We start from the raw sequence: 17,956 nt of genomic DNA on the forward strand, positions 1-17,956 counted from the left end.
CCATTGTAGCTTGCCATCCAGCATGTGACTGAGAATGTGGCTGCATGCACCATTATTCCCTCAATCCTAGGAAGCAGGGGATCACAACAGACAGACTGCAGTGTTGATAGGCTTGCTTGCATGATTGTCTACTTATGATTCATGAATCTGAGAAAATTATGAACCGTTTATCAAACAGAACATCGTCCACAGCTCATGGAATGTAGTATCTGTCATTGAGCGCTAAACCTAACATGCGTATTTGTTACAGAAGTGGAACAACAAATACTTTACATATATGTTTGAGAAATAACAAATATTCATCTTTGATTGAATAATTTTAACAACCAGTTGCAAGACACCTGTGTACAGAACAGAGCTGTCCCAGAACTATAGTTTATGTCAGTTAAAGACAGGGTTCCTTTGTTGATAGTTTGATAGTTTCACATCACACTAGGCAATTCCTCTGAGAATCCTTTGCTTCTTTGTTCCTCGTGAAACTGAGGGTTGGTTTCCCCCCCATACCTTGTACTACTATCATTAGGATTTTTTTTAAAGCTAAACCTATGTTCCACTATGAGTTCAGTTGTTCAGCAGATGCTTCATTATTTCAGTTCTAGAATTGCTCCCTGGGAGCATCTCCCGTCTCCACGGCAGGCTATGTCCCACAATTCTTATTCATTGTTATCAGTTTCATACTCTTCCTCCTCATCAGTCATATCATACGCACTTACCTGCTTTTGTCTCCAAGACACCAGGTATCTGTGTAGCTACAGAACAGAGTACTGACTTTTTAATTATATAAAAAATGGTACTCATTTTTTTTAGTTTAAAAATTTTAAACATATGTTAAAATTTATTTTTCAGGTTTTTTTTTAAATTTTAAACAAATTTAAATGATTATTACAAGTGAGCTGGATGCCAGTGAATGGGAGCTCTATTTAAAACACATTAGTATTTTCTTGCAGAATTTGACTAGAGTCCAAGGATCTTGCCCCGCTTTTGCTAGCCACCTCTTATTCATAGAGGAAAGTAGCCTCCCATAGAACCTCAGATGAAGAAGCTGGTAGATGTTATTCATTATTGGAAGCACATATTCAAATAGCAACTACCAAAGTCTTACGTATTTCCTCAAAAATGGTTATATTACTTGTGTTTATAGCTCTGCACACAGATCTACAAAGCAGTCATTTCTTTTCTATGCATAAGCCAAAATCCTCTTGTGTAACTAACTACACAAAGAGCATCATTTTAGGAGGCAAATGGCTTCAAGTTAAGAAATCACAGTAGACGTTATCAGTTGCACACTGAATCACACAACTCAGCATGCAATATATAATGTCTACAATTTATTTATTTTTTTTACTTGAGGCCATTTACCACCAAATGTTACACTGCTTGTATTATGCCAGTGTTATTATGTATGAGGATCTGGGCTATAAAATCTTTGAATGCCAACCCATTATAATTTTTATATTGATTGATGAGGTAGCAGAAGTGCTTGCATCTGGCTTTATGAGCAATAAGAACGGAGAAGGGGGGCAAAGTGAGAAGAAAGAAAATGCTGAATCTCATTCTGTGATTTAGAAACCTCATCTAGATTGTTTCTGGATTCTAAGATTCACCAGATACTATCTATCAGACTTCATTATTTTCTTCAGAATCATGTGGACTAATAGAAATATTTTTAGACATGAACATTAACCATCAGCATACAATTTTGCTCCAAAGGATATATTCTGATGTAAAATGCCAGATCGCAATGTGATATTGGCTCAAATCCTGCTGCATTATTACAGTGACAGAGCAGCAATGGTGCAACTCACAGAGAGCTAATTAGCTAATTAGCAACCCACTGCTTAGATTCATCTTTGCTCAGCCACTGGATGGCTTGGTGCTTGACCAAAATACAAAAATTTTGTAACAGCAATTCGCTTGCTGCACGTTTCCCCCATTACCCTTCTACCCATTTAGTTATGCAACAGGATTTGAGCAATTACAGCTTTTTAAATCAGGTTATTAATTATGCACTATTATATTCATTCTAAATACATCCAGTTCTGTACTTGTATAAAAGCAAACGTTATATCTACACTTAAATCCAGAGATAAAATGATTAATATTGATCTTTCCGCAATGTGCTAGTCCTGATGTCTGCAATACAGCCTTTTTCATTGACTTACCCAATAGCTAAACATGACAGGAACTGTGGATAGAACCTGGACATTGACCCCTGTGGAACAATATCAATAAAGATTATTAAGAAGAAACAGCTAATACTGGGACTATCCCATGTATGAATTTAAGGCAGTTCTGATAGACTGTTTAACATGTAGTTTATGGCCACACCTGTGGCTCCCTCTTCTGTGCCACGTCACTGTCTTCTCATTCTGTAAAAGCTACAGAGCAAGTGGCAGGGTCCTATGCCACTTTGTGGTGTGGGACTCTTAGTTAACAGTTTGACAACAAAGGAAAAAAAAACACCCTGTGACCACTTCAAATAATGTGGCCTCATCTTAGCCTTCCCCAGATGACCAAAGTAGTGTATTAACCTGTAACATCATGTCTAAAATCCCATTAGGTAAAGTGGCCAGCACAACACAATTCACACAGATCTTGTCAGTGAACTGGCATATGTTTCGCAAAGTGCCAGTTCAGTGGTTCATGCCAGTTTGTCCTTCAGAGGAGCCGTTCTTCAGTGCTTCCCAGCCCTGCCTCCTCCAGGGTCTGCCCACTCGAAGGCAGCATCCCGGCTTCCCTGCCCTTCCTCTTTTGGGTGCTGCCTCTGAGGAGGAGGTGGGGCTGAGAAGCGCTGAACCCCTGTCTGTCCGAAGGACGAACAAGGGGTCCGTGCCCAGCTCTTGTTCAGAAGTTAGCATAACCATTTTGTTGTTGTTCTGTGCCAGACTGTGCATGGTGCAATGTGCAGCAGGGCTGGAACTACACATTTGCAATATATGGGGGGACACAGAGTCCTGAAGTGGACAAAGTGCCTGTGCTGTGGGTTACAGGAAACAGACACGGCCCTATGCATAACACACATCCAAACCACATTGCTTTTTTGTTTTAATCTGGTGTGGGTGGGCATTCATGCTGTCTCTGTGAGCATATCAGGGGCTGAGTGCAAGGTCACATGATGGGAACATCATGCCCCCTTCTCCTGCCCCCCACTTTTTAAAGGTGTTTGTGCCCATCTTCAGATGTGCAATTTTAATTACAAATTACAATTTTTTCCCCAGTCAGGGTTCTGTCAGTATTAGCAATGGTGTGTGAAGACAGGTTGAATTGTTCTGTCAGCTGTGTAACCAGCCAGCTAGTCAGTAATGAAGCTATTTAACCAGCTAAGCTCAGTGGTGTAACGAGTTAACATTTTTTACACAATATGTTTGCTTTTAATCAATGAAGAACTGTATGTGAACAGAAACATTCTATTTGTTCTCATCATCTGAGTGAATGATTGAAAGAATAAGTGTTAGTTGAAGTAAACCAGCAAATAAGGATGGTCTACTGGGGTAAACAATCTGCTCTGTAGGTTCCTGATGGAACCTTTTTTTTGCATAATTAGAAAAATTTCATTTAATTGGATACCTTATTGGTTTGGTATCTGGCTGGGGGTTCGATTCCCCACTATGCCTCCTTGACAGGGGCTGGACTTGATGATCCCGTCCAGCTCTGTAGTTTTTAGATGATGATGGTGATGATGATGATTTATTAAGCTACACTCAGTCTTCTCACACACTCTGCCCCCAAGAATTTCTGAGTTCTAGTTTCATTACATACAATTATGGACTGCTTCATAATGAAGTTTGAGGAATATTTTCTTCATTATATAGCAAGCAACTTAAGTTAGGATGAACTTGAACACCATTCTTTTAAAAAAAGGAAATTAATGAATAACTTTGAAAACTAATCTACCACCAGTCAATTGTTCTTCAAGAGGAATGTGTGAACTTTCCCCTCAGCACTTCCAGTAGTGAACCAAGGTGCACATTCATCGGTGGATTTCTTTAACAAGAATATTTGGGGCAAAACTGCTTGAGGGTTCATCATTCAAGAAACCTTTCTTACAACTTTAAGAAAGTTCTTCTTGATCCTAACATGCAAAAATACCTCGTTAATACTTTGAAACCAATCAAATGTAGGAACCACCCATGTCTAATTGTCAGTTAATCTCCCTTATGTAAGACTTTTCAATTGCTGTTGATACTTTGCTCTCAGAGCTGACTGTGGGGGCGGAGGTGGAGGTGGTGAAGTGAGCAGTTAAGAGCTGTGTAAAGTTGTGACAGCACTGGGACGATGCTCCAGAAGCTTTACATAGCCACTTTCTTGTACTTGTGAGCATTTCTTTTTTTGGCAATACTGGTGCTCTATAAGGGGAACTGATGGAGGGGTGGCGGCGGCAGAGGAGGCAGAGACAAGCAAGTAAGAACCTAGTTCTTTGCCCAAGCAAATTTTTTTTGGGACATGCAGCTTTTTCACCACTATATAAATCCCATTCTCCACACACACAATAATAGTCAAAAACATCTTGCAATCGTCTTATGCCAATGACATCACTTTAGGAGAGGAATTGTCTTAAATCAAGAAAACACTGTAAATGTTATTCATTGTATACCCAAATAATGGGACTGAAAGTAATGTCTACAGTGATTTCATGAGGAAATTTGCCTCCCCAAGTTATGTTATTAGTGATATGTGGTGTAACCACACAAGAGAATGTTGGCAAACAAAATTTACAATATAGTACAGTTTAGTGGATAATTGCCTTTTGTTTTCTATCCAGAAGTCCCAATCTAGAATTTGATATGCCAGTTGCATTTTTCTGTTAATTGCTCTTTCCTGCATAAAAGCACTGCTGTCCATGGGTTGCTTAAACCACTTCTTGATAATGGAGGTTCTAGCTAGGCTCTTTATTGATTGATTGATTGATTTATATTTTGCCCACCTTTCTACTAAAAAAGACCCTAAGGTGGCTTACACCATTAAGAACGCAACATTAAAGTCTGAAAAAGTAATTTATTCAAGTATTAAAGAAGAATTGATAATATTAGGATAAAGCATGCTGAAAAACAGATTTAAAAGCAATGAAATATAAACCATCCTGTTTACTGTCTCCTACAGTCAGTCACTAAAGGAAAGCCTGCCTGAAGAGAGAGATATTTGCCTGCTTGCGGAAGAACAACAATGATGGCGCCCGCCTGGCTTTCTGTGGGAGGCAGTTCCAGCGTCTGGGAGGAGCAGTGACAGAGAAGGCCCTCTCCTGTGTCCCCATTAAGTGCACTTGTGAGGGTGGCGGGGCTGAGAGAAAACCCTTTCCTGATGATCTTAACATCCAAGCAGGCTCATAAAGGAAGAAATAGATAATAACAGTAAAAGCAACAATAAAAAATCTGAAAAGACACCATGGTAAGCATGATACCTAAAGATTCAATAGCATTAAAGGACAATAAATGACAAAACTCAGTAATAATATGCAGCCAGCAGAGAGAGAGAGATACACAAGTTCAAAATAGAACTAATAAAAATACCAAAATTAATCAAAACTAATTAAAATTAAAATGAATCTGGGGCCAGGCTATGAAAAGGCTTGAGAAAACAGCTAGGTCTTAAATTGCCTCCTAAAACCAAGGAGGGAAGGGGCCAGTTGCACCTCTGATGGGACTGAATTCCAAAGCAGTGTGGCCACCACAGAGAAGACATGGTTTCCAGTGACAGATATCCGGGCCTCCCTTGGAGAGGCCACTCGAAGTATCCAAATACTGTATGATAGGTGTGGGTGGAACAGGTAGACATTTTGAGGGAGAGGTGCTCAGATAGAGAACAAGGTCCCTATGGGCTGGAATGCCTGACTGCGGAGCCAGGAACTGGGAGCTTGACTCCTCAGTGTGTCTCCTGAGATAGGCCCAGCTGAGATCACCCAGAGCATGTGTGGCTGATGAGGGTTACATGCCCTGTCATTTGAGCAGCCTCAGACAAGCTGCAGCACCAGAGAATGGTATTAGTAAAATACCTTTTTATCCTTTACTCCTAAAAAAACCCCAGGAGGATTAGCATAACTCCAGAATGAACCTGACAACATATAACTACTGTATTAATTCTCATGTCGGTTATCTGAGTAATACATATCCATGGTGCTAGTACCTGATTGGTCCATCTGTTTAATCCGAACTTCTGGATCCCAGCAATTTTCTTGGATAACTCTGAAGACTTTTCCGTCCTGCATCATTTTTGCTTCCCCCTGTAAAATAGTAAGCGTTTATTAATACCAACATCGTTTATATTTTTCTTCAAAATGACTATTTCCAGAAATTCTCTTTTGAGCTATTCTTGACCTTTAGAGCATCTGAAGGCCTTTGCTGATATCCCCTGTATAGCCTGAGAAGTCCTGCAGTACAGTTTCTCTTTAGGACACTCAGGAGCCATCAGAAGCCAGCAGCCACAGGGACAACAGTCCATTCTGTCGCTTCTCCCTGTGGTACCATTGTTCCAACCTCTCACAGCCTCAGAACCAAGAAATGTAAGAACTGTAGTCTAACGCACCTGGAAGGTGTCACAAAAGGGAAGATTGGTCTACACTCTTCTCTCGTATGCCCAAGGATCTTTGACCATTATTACTGGAGTTCAAGGAAAGAGGTGTATTCAAAGAACTAGCTGAGAACAGATGTTTGTGAAAATCCATTAATATCCCACTTTGTATGCATTGGTTTTGAGCCTTGTCATTAACACTGAATAAGCCTTGTCTTGGCTTTGATTAAAACCTAAATAAAGAGACACCTTCTTTCGAATACAAGATTAATCAATACAACAACTCTCTGGTGTTCAGCATGGATACTTTCCCATGCTACCCTTTATCCTTAGCGCATGCGGTCATCATCAAGAAGAGAGCTCATCTCTGAACATGTGTAGAGTGTATTTCTTCATTGTTGAATAACCAGGCCCAACTATACCTGCTCTGGTCAGATATTTTATGTAGCGTATTTTTCGCACCATAAGGTGCATTCCCCCCCCCCCCAAAACAGGGGTGGTGGTGGAAAGTCTGTGCGTCTTATGCAGCGAAGAAAACAGATTATATTTTCCTGTTTTCTTCTCCTAAAAAATTGGTGCGTCTTATGGAAAGGTGCGTCTTATGGAGCAAAAAAATACGGTATGTAGATTACGTGTTTGCCTTGCTGGGATTCACATGAAGACCTCAAGGTAGCTTGTTATTGTGTGTTACATCTAATTGAATAGGAACTGATTTAAAGTGATTCTAATAGGGCTTTCCAGGTAAGTGATATATTTAAGGAGTGGTTTTTCCATTGCTATCTGCCCACTGTGAGTTCCCATGGCTGAGCAGGTATCCAAATCCACATCTTCTGAGTCTTAGTCTGTGACTCTGTCCGCTGCACCACACTTGGCCAGGGTAATTTACCATAATTAAAACAGCAAAAGGAAACAATGTTTCTGACCACAGTTGCTTTTGCATTATTTTATTATGTCTATTTGTTTGTTGCCTGTTTTTTATTCTGAGCTCATTCTGCTTTATCTTTTTTTTTCTCAGACATCTTTAAAGGCAACTCTTGTATGGTACATTTGTAGTAATCTAAATGGATAATTACTGGCCCACAGCCTGAATGTTTTTAGTTGTGATGACTTGAATGTAATGGCAGTGGTTATCAATGTTAAAGGACAAATAGGTAAGGACTCAAGCCTCCTTGGGTCCGTTTGGGGAGAAAGGCGGAATAGAGATATTTTAAATAAATAAAATTAAATAAGTATATTACTAAATAGGTTCCATGTTGTCCATCAGGAAATCAGTATGGGTGCTGGGTGGGCAAACACAGACCATGGGCTTCCATGTCCCCTCTTGGCACATTGAAGAATGCCAGAGCATGGACAAATCAATGTATCATAAGATTCACCAGTGTTTGTCAGTGTAACACACTGGTGAATGCTACCCTTGAGGTTGCATTACAGGGTCTATCCTAAATTGACAACAATAAAAAACTGCAAAAAATCTAAATATCAGTACGACATATTTAAAGTTATTTTTTAAAAATATAATGTATTTAATTTGAAGAGAAGGTTTGGTATATATCTCTGAGGGGACATTTATTTATTTATTTAATATTGAAATTTGGTCTCTCTCTTTTTCACATTAGTTTCACTGGATGCTTCTAGTTTCCTTTTGTTTATGCTATGACCATGCATTTGGGACTGAGAGATTTTCAGATGAGGCAATAGGACTTCTGTGCAAGCTTATAAATGAAATTAATCATTTGTCGCAGGAGGTGCTGGAGCATGTTCTGCAACATGATGATGGTTTTCTGCCCCAAGATAGCAAAGAATTAAAATCTAGATGGTCTGTTGCTCCTTTTAAATTACATGTATTGAGCTATAGGGGCACCTAAACATTCTTAAATCATACTAAAGCCACATCTAACCTTGAATATGTCATTAGTTTCATGCATTATTCATCGTAAGTGATAAATATTTGAAACTCCCATCCTCTGTCCCTTCCTCTTTGACTACCTTTTGGCCAGCTCTCAGAAAGACTTGGCAGCTGTGTCACAATTCAAGAAAATTGCTCGAAATATCACCAGCTATAATTACAATGCTACCATCTGATTCCTCTGGCAAATATCGTTCCAGAATTGATTCCTCCACAGTGCCATGAGGGAAGAACTCTCTTTTACATTCCTACAGGGCATGAATAATTAATACTTGTCCGCTGTTGATTTTTACAGCTTGGGCATCAAACTGTTTAGGGGAGATGAAAAATAACGGATGGAATCAAGCAACTTGTTTAAAAATAGATGGAGACGTTTCATATCATTATGTTCAGTGCAGAACATATATTTGTTATGCACAGTAGATCATATGGTTCCTTTTCTGGCAGATTGTTATATGGAATTGCTGCAACGCTGAAAACCATGCAAAAAAGACTGATTTCTCTACTAAGCCTTCTCTCTAAGGGATCGCCCTAAACCCTGATAAACAAGTGCTGACTCCAGCACATTAAATAATAGCTGTTCCAATAACCAAACAGGTCAGGCCATGAAGTGGAATCTCCAATGAGTTATGCCCTAATTAAGGAAAAGAGACTTGCCCACCCTATCTGCATTAATGATGCGGAAATAATGACAAGCCTAGGACAAAACACAAAACAAACCTGTGCCGATCAGTTGGACCACTAGGGGCAGCATTTCGCTCACTGCCAGGGACATGAACTGAAATTACACATTCATGCTGCCGTTAATTCCCATGATCCAAAGATTTTCTAAAACAAGGATTTATTTGCCAGATCTGTAGTTAAAGTTAATTTGGAGCTCATTCTCAGAGGCTTTGTGGTAATTACTAGACACCTAGATCCAGAGAAAATTAGTTTTTCTTTGCGGACTATGACAATGGTGCTGAATTCCTCATACACTTAATTGAGGGCTTTCCTTCTTGAGCCTGAACCAATTTACTTTATAACCCAGACAGTGGTCTCTAAAACAGCATGTTCCAACATTTATGGATATTCATGTTCATAAACACTAGCATAATATAAGAAAGGGAAGGTTCAAGTTTCAGTAATATGAAGCTGAAGCTGATGGCATGCTTTGTTTTAGTCACCCATATTTCAGAATAATAACCTTTGATATAGTAAAGCCACCAAATGAAGCTTTTTTCTTTTTTCAATTTAATGTCATGTTGTGACAGCTGGTATTTATAAGTTTAGAGAAAACCAACTCCCTCGTATGTGGTAACTTCCAACTTTTGCAACATAGCAGGGCACTAAAATGAAGTACATACTGTAGTTTTCAGTAAAAATTAATTTAGTAAAAAAAAGGATGAGAGAGAGAGAGATTAAACAGGCATTTATAGCTCAGATGACATTCAATGCAATGGCCCAAATCTTTTTGCACAGTTACACTAGTGCAATGCTAACAGTATAATTTCAGCAAATTATAGAAGCTCGAGCTACTTGCTTCAAGTTAAGAAATGACCACATATTCTCTGCTGTACTCTGATCAAACTGTTGAAAACATATCAAAATATAGCACGTAAACCTGGACCAATATTTAAAGCCCTTGCAGCTCCTCTTTGAAGTAAATAAAGAAATGAACGACCTGCTACAGTGGAACAAGTTGGCAGCTCAGGTTGACTGGACCGTAGTCTTTTCTGCAACGAAAGGCAACAAGCTAGCTTAGGGGCTGTAGACTGTGTGACCCCCCCACCCCACCGACCTGTCAATCAAGAACTTGTCACCATTCCCTACCACTTCAGCATCTCTTTGAAATGACCAACTCTTTCTAGTGCTGGGGCTGGCTCCATCTCAGGTAACATTATGTCATGTTTCTTCTCAACATTTTCTTATCCAGCTCATTGTCCCAGGCAATGGGAATGGTCTCTGGTGAGGCAAATTTTAGGGACTTTTTTTAAAAGTTGTCTTCCCAATTGTCATTTCAGCCCCAATTACATTAAGGCTAGTCTTCCACCTTCTTTGAATCCATGGCAATTTGCATACAGGAGAAATAGATCTACTGATGATGCTGTGTCCATCGTACTCCATACTGTATTGAGCCACTTAGAACAACAGGGAACTTATGCAAGGCTGTTGTTTGTGGATTATAGCTCTGCTTTTAACACCATTCTACCAAATAGGTTGTTTTTAAAAATGATCAACCTGGGATTACCTCAGGAGATTTGCATGTGGATAAAGGATTTTCTGACAGATAGGCCACAGTCAGTAAGGATGGGATCCCACCATTCTTCTACCCTGGTACTAAGTACAGGAGCTCCCCAGGGCTGCGTGCTAAGTCCCTTCCTCTATTCCCTGTACACACATGATTGCACCCCACTATATAACACCAATGGAATTATTAAATTTGCGGATGATACGACAGTGGTGGGACTCATAAATAAGAACAATGAGTCTGCTTATAGAAAGGAAGTACAAAGATTGATACTATGGTGTAAAGAAAATCATCTCACACTTAACATCAAAAAAACTAAAGAACTCATAATTGATTTTAGGAGGAAGAGAAATGTACATTTACCACTGTACATAAACGGTGAGGAAGTGGAGAGAGTTGGTAGTTTTAAATTTCTGGGTACTTACATCTCAGAGGACCTCTCATAGACTATAAATGCCAACATGCTAATAAAGAAGGCACAGAAGAGGCTGTATTTCCTGAGAATGCTCGGAAAGTTAAATTTATCACAGCATTTACTTCTGTCCTACTATCGTAGCACCATTGAGAGTGTCCTAACCTATGGCATTCTGGCATGGTTTGGGAGTAGCTCTGTAGCGGACAAAAAAGCTCTACAGAGAACCATTGCAATTGCCCAGAATATCATCGGGCTCCAGCTACCAACCCTGGATGACATCTTCACATCCCGCTGTCTGAGGAAGTCACACAGCATCCTGAGAGACTCTTCCCATCCTGCTTATAACTTGTTTGAATTGTTACCGTCTGGCAGAAGATATAGAACAATTAAGACTCGGACCACACGTTTTCTAAATAGTTTTTATCCTAGAGCTATAATTGCAATAAATAATGAGCTTAAAGACCACCAATAGTGAATTATTAGTTGGACTGTGTTACTTGGCCTGAGGTGTAGATGTTTGTATTTTTAGTGAGGGACTTCTAGTGGGTGGAGAGTGTTTGGGGAATGTTATGTGTGTGCATGTGTCTGGTCTCTGGGTGTCTGTGAATTTCGTTGTATGGGTATACTGTGTATATACTTACAATGACAATAAATTATATTATTATTATTATTATTATTATTATTATTATTATTATTATTATTATTATTATTATTATTATTATTATTATTATTATTATTATTATTATTAATTGTCATAATGTGGTGTAGAGCAGTGGTCTCCAACTCCAGATGTTCTTGGACTACAACTCCCAGAAGCCTTCCCCACCAACGCTACTGGCCAGGATTTCTGGGGGATGAAGTCCAAGAACATCTGGAGGCCCAAGGTTGGGGACCACTGTATTAGAGGACAGAATGTCAGACAAGAGTTTAGGAGATTTGGGTTCAAATCCCTGCTTGGCCACCATCTCTGTGTGTGGCAACAGTAAACCACTCCTTGAATATCTGACATGCTTCAAAAGCTACAGTATCAGGGTTGCCAAAAGTCAGAAGCAGCTTGATAGCACAGAGAACAAACTCATATATTGCTTTTATAGCCTCATTTGTAACCAACTTCTGCATTTCTCAAATGCTTTACATTGAGTTAAACTAAAAGCTCTCCACCACTATAAGATTGAAAGGAACAGTTGTGTTTGTAATACTTAACATGAGAACATATATAATATAAGGTAAAGGTAAAGGTTCCCCTTGACAATTTTTGTCCAGTCGTGTCCGACTCTAGGGGGCGGCGCTCATCCCGCTCTTCAAGCCACAGAGCCAGCGTTTTGTCCAAAGACAATCTTTCCGTGGTCACATGGCCAGTGTGATTTAGACACGGAACGCTGTTTACCTTCCCACCGAGATGGTACCTATTTATCTACTCGCATTTGCATGCTTTCGAACCGCTAGGTTGGCGGGAGCTTGGACAAGCGACGGGTGCTCATTCCGTTGCGTGGATTCGATCTTACGACTGCCGGATCTTCTGACCCTGCAGCACAGGCTTCTGCGGTTTAGCCCACAGCGCCACCACGTCCCTCATATATAATATACACCCAATATTAACCTATGTAACCCATATGATCTCTATTACGCAGAAGACACTGTGGAACAAGGGGGAAATCAGTTTGTTCAAAGTAAAGTATTGGAAGCTAGCTTTATGGTTACCATGGACTTCCAGAAAGAGAAATAAATGTCTTTTGATTTTCATTCCTGAGAGCGGTTTTGTTCCCATGTTCTTGTTTCCTGTTTTGCTGAAGTCCATGAATTATCTGATACTTCCTCAATGTTTTTGTTTAAGAGTATGATCATACTTGCCTATTCTACCCTTAAATGTTTTCTATCTTGTCATTTCACTTCAGTCTTCTGAGGTAGTCTTAACGTGTTTCCCTTTCCTTACCGTTTAAGCTCTTCTTTGCACAGGCCAGGATCACCCCCCTCCACAAGCTCTCTTCTGTTTGTGGGCCTATGGGGAGGGACATCATCACGTGGCCTCCATTTTCTGGCTCCTTCTTCCCTGGTGCTCTTGTACTGGGGAATGGTTGCAGGGGAGGCACTGCTAGCTCCCTAATCCTGGGCTGCCAGTGGCACTTCAAGATGGAGCTCCCAGCCTTGCCTCACGGGGGGTTTAAACTGAGCCCCATGATCCTTCTCTGACTGTTGCTATGTGGACTTCTCCCACCTATCCTCTTTGTTTTCTATAACAATTGCATCTCTGAAATACGTACATAGTTGGTGTTGTTAACTTTACATCTCATATGGTTTGTCACTAACTGGATGGCAGCTCGAGATGATTTTACACATAGAAGCAGAACTGTGGTAGTGAAAGTGAAAAAAAACCCTTGTGGTTTGAGAGGGGCATCAGGTGGGGAATTGATAGGCCACAAGCCAGCTCAGGAGGGCTGCTAAAGTTCCCCACAGTGGAAAGCAAGGAGTCTCTCCCCACCCTAGTGGGTTTGTGCCCAGAGTATGCATGCATATCCCTTATTGGTTACCAACTTCCATGGCTACCCAGAAACACACTGAGATGGAGCGTACTGGATGACAAGTGGGTCAACAGATATATGGACCTGCTGTTTTTTGCTGCGCCAATGCTATGCTGCTGCACACAGTCCAAATATCCACTACCCACCCTTTTATAACAAAACTTCTGAAGTTAGCAATGTGTATGTTGCAGTTGTTGGTGGGGGGAGGCTCAGGGTGCTCCAGGGGCTTTTTTGGGTGGCCTGCAATGCTTTTTTGGACCAAAAAAGACTCCTTGCTCATTGGGGTGCCCTGGCGTGTTTATCTGGCCCGTTCTACTTTGTTGGAGTTTTGTGTGTATGTGTGTGTTTTGCTTTGCTTTATAGCATTGCCTGTTTAATTTTAAGTCATTAGGGAAACAGAACTTTGCTTGATCCCTATCTTGACTTGGACATAACTCCCAATTATTTGCATTTTTAAAAAATCTAGACATACGTATATAAATCTTAATCAGTTTATATCACATTGTGAAATATATTATCCTACTGAGAAGTAATCAGATTTGAGATGTGACCCTTGAGTTGTTAAAAGTCACTTTCAAGAACTGAGCTTGAAAGTGTGGTTGTTATGGAGACCTGTGTAGAAATGGTTCAGACAAAGATCCTGAGGATAAAATCAAATAATGGAAGATTCTTAGAGGTCTACAGAGTTTAACATGTTGCATTTGTTTAAATTCATTCATCAGTTCTTTAAAAAGAAAGGACGAAGATTGTTCTGGGGGGGGGGGGGAAGAAACCAGAAAGCCATCATTAGCATTCCTCTCTTTATGACATGCTCCCTCCATGAGTTAGTTATATAAAGATTATATTAAAATATAACAGTTAGTCTTTAAGATGCCATAACATTTTTGTCTTTTTTATTTTTCTTTTCTTTTTTGCTTGTCACAAGTTAGTTAATTCCTCTCTTGATTTTGTCTTTAGTTATGAGCAGTGAGCTGTGTGTTTCCTTCCCTCTGTAGGTTATTTAACCGGCATATCCTCTCTGCAGCTTAATTACAGCTTAAATGCTGTAATATTTCCCATGACTGAGTGGGGAGTTGAATGCAGATCTTCAGTCACAATGATGTAGGACTGAGACGACAGAAATCAGGTAATGAAGCTGGGAGATTATTTCAGACCAGATTCATTTCCTTTGAGGATAAGCAATCGACTGTTGAGATCTCCACATCTTTTGTGAATGTTTTGGGAAGGGGCAACTCCACTGTGTACTGTACATCAAGTTGTGAACGTGATGTTTGCATGTTCATAAAAGTAGTCACATTTTATACCTGACAGCTACTGTTATCATGACCTTCATGAAATTATGCGGTAAGGCACACTAACAGAATGAGAACGACAGAAGTAGTTCCTATGTTGCTTCACGATACCTCAAAACAAGCATTTTCTATCCTTAGGTGAGTTTTAGGAAAAAAAAAAAAAAAAAACCCTACAATGTTTATATATGTATGTGTATGCAGTGTGTCTAACTATATCTGTCTAATATTTATTTATTAATTATACTTCTTAGTCACTCAGTTATTTGTATTCTCTGGTTAAGGCAGGTTTGAAAAAATTCAAAACTATTAAAAGATACATTCCATTAAATCAATTCAAAATAATTATCTTACAAAAAAAAGTCAGTACCCACCTTGAGTAAATGCATGGCCTAGTTACAGTCACGGATGTATGCATGATAGAAATATCTTTCAAACTTAGCATTTAAAAGGTAAAGCTGTCATCAAAACTTCACTTCAGCTTATAAACTGAGCTTTAAAGCAGGGACTGGTGACCCATATTGTGTGTGTTTGGTGGAGGGAACTCTTTGCAGTCTAGAAGACATTAGGGACTATGGCTGAGCCCTTGATGGTGGGATCCTTCTGTTGTCTCTTAATGTCATCGCATTAGGTCAAAGCATCCTTCTTCAGCCAGTGCTTTGGCCAGGGAACTCACTTTCTTCTCCCTGTTTTCTTGTGTGACATACTGAGCTTACCTTGGAGATTTGTTCCATTTGGACCCATCCTCCATAGCCATATTTCTATGAGAAAAAGTATGCATAAAATAGTCAATTAAAGGGGTATGAAAACAAGAATGAAGAACATCACACGAAGAATTAGTTTAAGTAGACAACAAATTATAGTATGATTCTGGGTCAATTCTGTGACAGCACAAAATTCACTGAAAATATGAATTCCAGGTTCAAATTAAGAAACCTTCAGGTTTAAATGAGAAACAAGGGATGAATCACCCTAAGAGTTAATCAAACAATTCCAGTGCAATTTCACATTTAAACCTGTTGCTTTCAGGTTCTACTCATAAGCTCCAGAATGCATCCATTCAGGTCCAGCAGATCATGGAGATGAAGCACTGGTCTGGTGATACTCCTCCTCCTCCTCGTATAAGGCCCTAAATGGTTTAGGACCTCGATATCTGGCAGAGCACCTCCTTCTGATGAGATCTGCCAGTCCAGTAAGATTGTTGCAGGCAGGGCGGTTGAGAGTTCTGATCTTGAGAGAGGCCCGAAAAGTGACTACTAGAAACTGGGCCTTCTCAGCAGTCACCGCACAACTATGGAACAGTCTCCTGCCTGAAATCTGCCTGCCCCCCTCATTGGGAACCTTTAAAAAGCTATTAAAAACATGGCTATTTAGACAGGCCTTCTTGGAACTTATAACAACATGATACAATAGTACCTCAATATCTTAACATGCAACCCACCGCAAGGGTTTTTATTCTTACTTTAGTTTATTTTCATTTTATTTTATTTCATGATGTTTTACTGTCTACTTTATTGTTATTTGTTCTGCATTTCTTACATTTTATTCGGTAATTGTATACTTTTGTTTATTCTGTCATTGTTATTGTCTGCTTTGTAAACTGCCCAGAGTGGCCTTGGCTGCCAGATGGGCGGTATGTATGTATGTATGCATGCATGTATGTATGTATGTATGTATGTAGGTAGGTAGGTAGGTAGGTAGGTAGGTAGGTAGGTAGGTAGGTACAAATAAATAAATAAATAAATAAATAAATAAATAAATAAATAAATAAATAAAAGCATACAATTGATTCAGATTTGACTTACGTTAGCTTTTTCCTGGGTTTTCTAGACAGATAGCACCAAAAGTCATTTACCGTTCCCTTTGGGGGCTGTGTGTGTCCTATGGGCCTCTAAGCTTGCCCAGGGCTATACAACCTCGCTCTTCTTTTGAAAGACACAATGGAGAATCAAGTTTCTGGCCTTTGGCTCTGCAGCCAGGTATCCAACCTACAGAGCTCTCCAGCTACATGTAAAAATGCATGTGCTGGAGTGGACTGGATGCTGTAGTTCTACACTTTTATTTTCTGCTTACTTAAAATATGTATAGCCCACCTCTCCAATACATGAGATGGCTTCCAACAGAGCAAATTAATAAAATAACAATTTAAAAGATTAAAAAACATGAATGGGTTCAATCCAAAATACATTATTTGCATGTGGGTTCTACTGAAATTGTGACTACAAATGCTTATTGATTAGAAGGTATCTAAGTAAGGCTAACTTTCTTTGTATGCAACCAAATAAACACAACAGAATCACCATGATCAGCAGCACAAGGTCTCCATTGACTTTCTCCAATGCTGGGAAAGTACTGTCCCCACCTCCAGCAGAGGGGATGACACAAGATGTGGGGAAGGGGGACAGAGGGGCCATTAGCCCCCCCCTTTGACCAATACCAAAGTTCCAAAATAGACATAATGTTGCAAATGCATGAATGTCCCATCTAATAATTATCTTTTTTTTTTTGTTAGAAGCAACCATAGATGAGGAAAGTTGGATAGGTTGTTCATGCATTGCTACAGTAGTGGAAAAAGTGGGAATAAATGCACAGGCACAGAAGTAATGAGGGGACCAGAGAGATTAACACTTTTCCAAGAAAATCGCCCTCCCAACACTCCTCAGAGCTGCTTTCACCTGGAGAGAAGGAAAATATACAGTGAGGGAATCCCAATAGCACCCTGTATCTTGCATTGTTCTATAGCAGTTCATTGAAAGCTTTTTTCCCCCCACTTATTTCACTGGCACAGGTTTTCTAAATTAATGTGCACACACCCCTTTTGTTTATCTTTGAACTGGAAATAGAGGTGCAAATAAAAAGGAAATCCAGTCCATGAAGAGACCTGCCTATCTCTCACTGCCCGGACTGGTTACACTCACGCACTCATCATTTTCCTGCTACCTTTCACCATGGATGTCCACTTGTTTCAAAAAGGCTGAAAAAGAACCTGCATTCTTTTACATAATGGTTAGAGATGGGAGTATTCGTATTCATATATGAATATGATTATTCCTGAGCAGTTGGAGTTAATGAGGGTCCAGCCCCTGAGGCTGG

The 17,956-nt window shown here is 39.8% G+C and overlaps 1 protein-coding gene across 4 annotated transcripts in view; it reads right to left on the minus strand.

The window, feature by feature from the left end:
* The window catches only part of ACMSD (aminocarboxymuconate semialdehyde decarboxylase), a 76,612-nt gene that overhangs the window by 16,649 nt on the left and 42,007 nt on the right, over positions 1-17,956 (minus strand). For 2 of the 4 annotated variants that reach the window (XM_078377155.1, XM_020779624.3), the window contains exons 2-5: positions 15,580-15,624; positions 10,074-10,125; positions 6,121-6,217; positions 2,163-2,212 (exon numbers count right to left, since the gene is read on the minus strand). In XM_078377155.1, coding sequence (XP_078233281.1) covers positions 2,163-2,212; positions 6,121-6,205 — 135 coding nt within the window. In that variant the 5' untranslated portion in view covers positions 6,206-6,217; positions 10,074-10,125; positions 15,580-15,624. The remainder of the gene's footprint in view (positions 1-2,162; positions 2,213-6,120; positions 6,218-10,073; positions 10,126-15,579; positions 15,625-17,956) is intronic. The other 2 variants (XM_072984212.2, XM_020779622.3) reach the window with 1 other exon arrangement.

The sequence above is a fragment of the Pogona vitticeps genome, chromosome 1, assembly GCF_051106095.1.
Source record: "Pogona vitticeps strain Pit_001003342236 chromosome 1, PviZW2.1, whole genome shotgun sequence".
Lineage (NCBI taxonomy): Eukaryota > Metazoa > Chordata > Lepidosauria > Squamata > Agamidae > Pogona > Pogona vitticeps.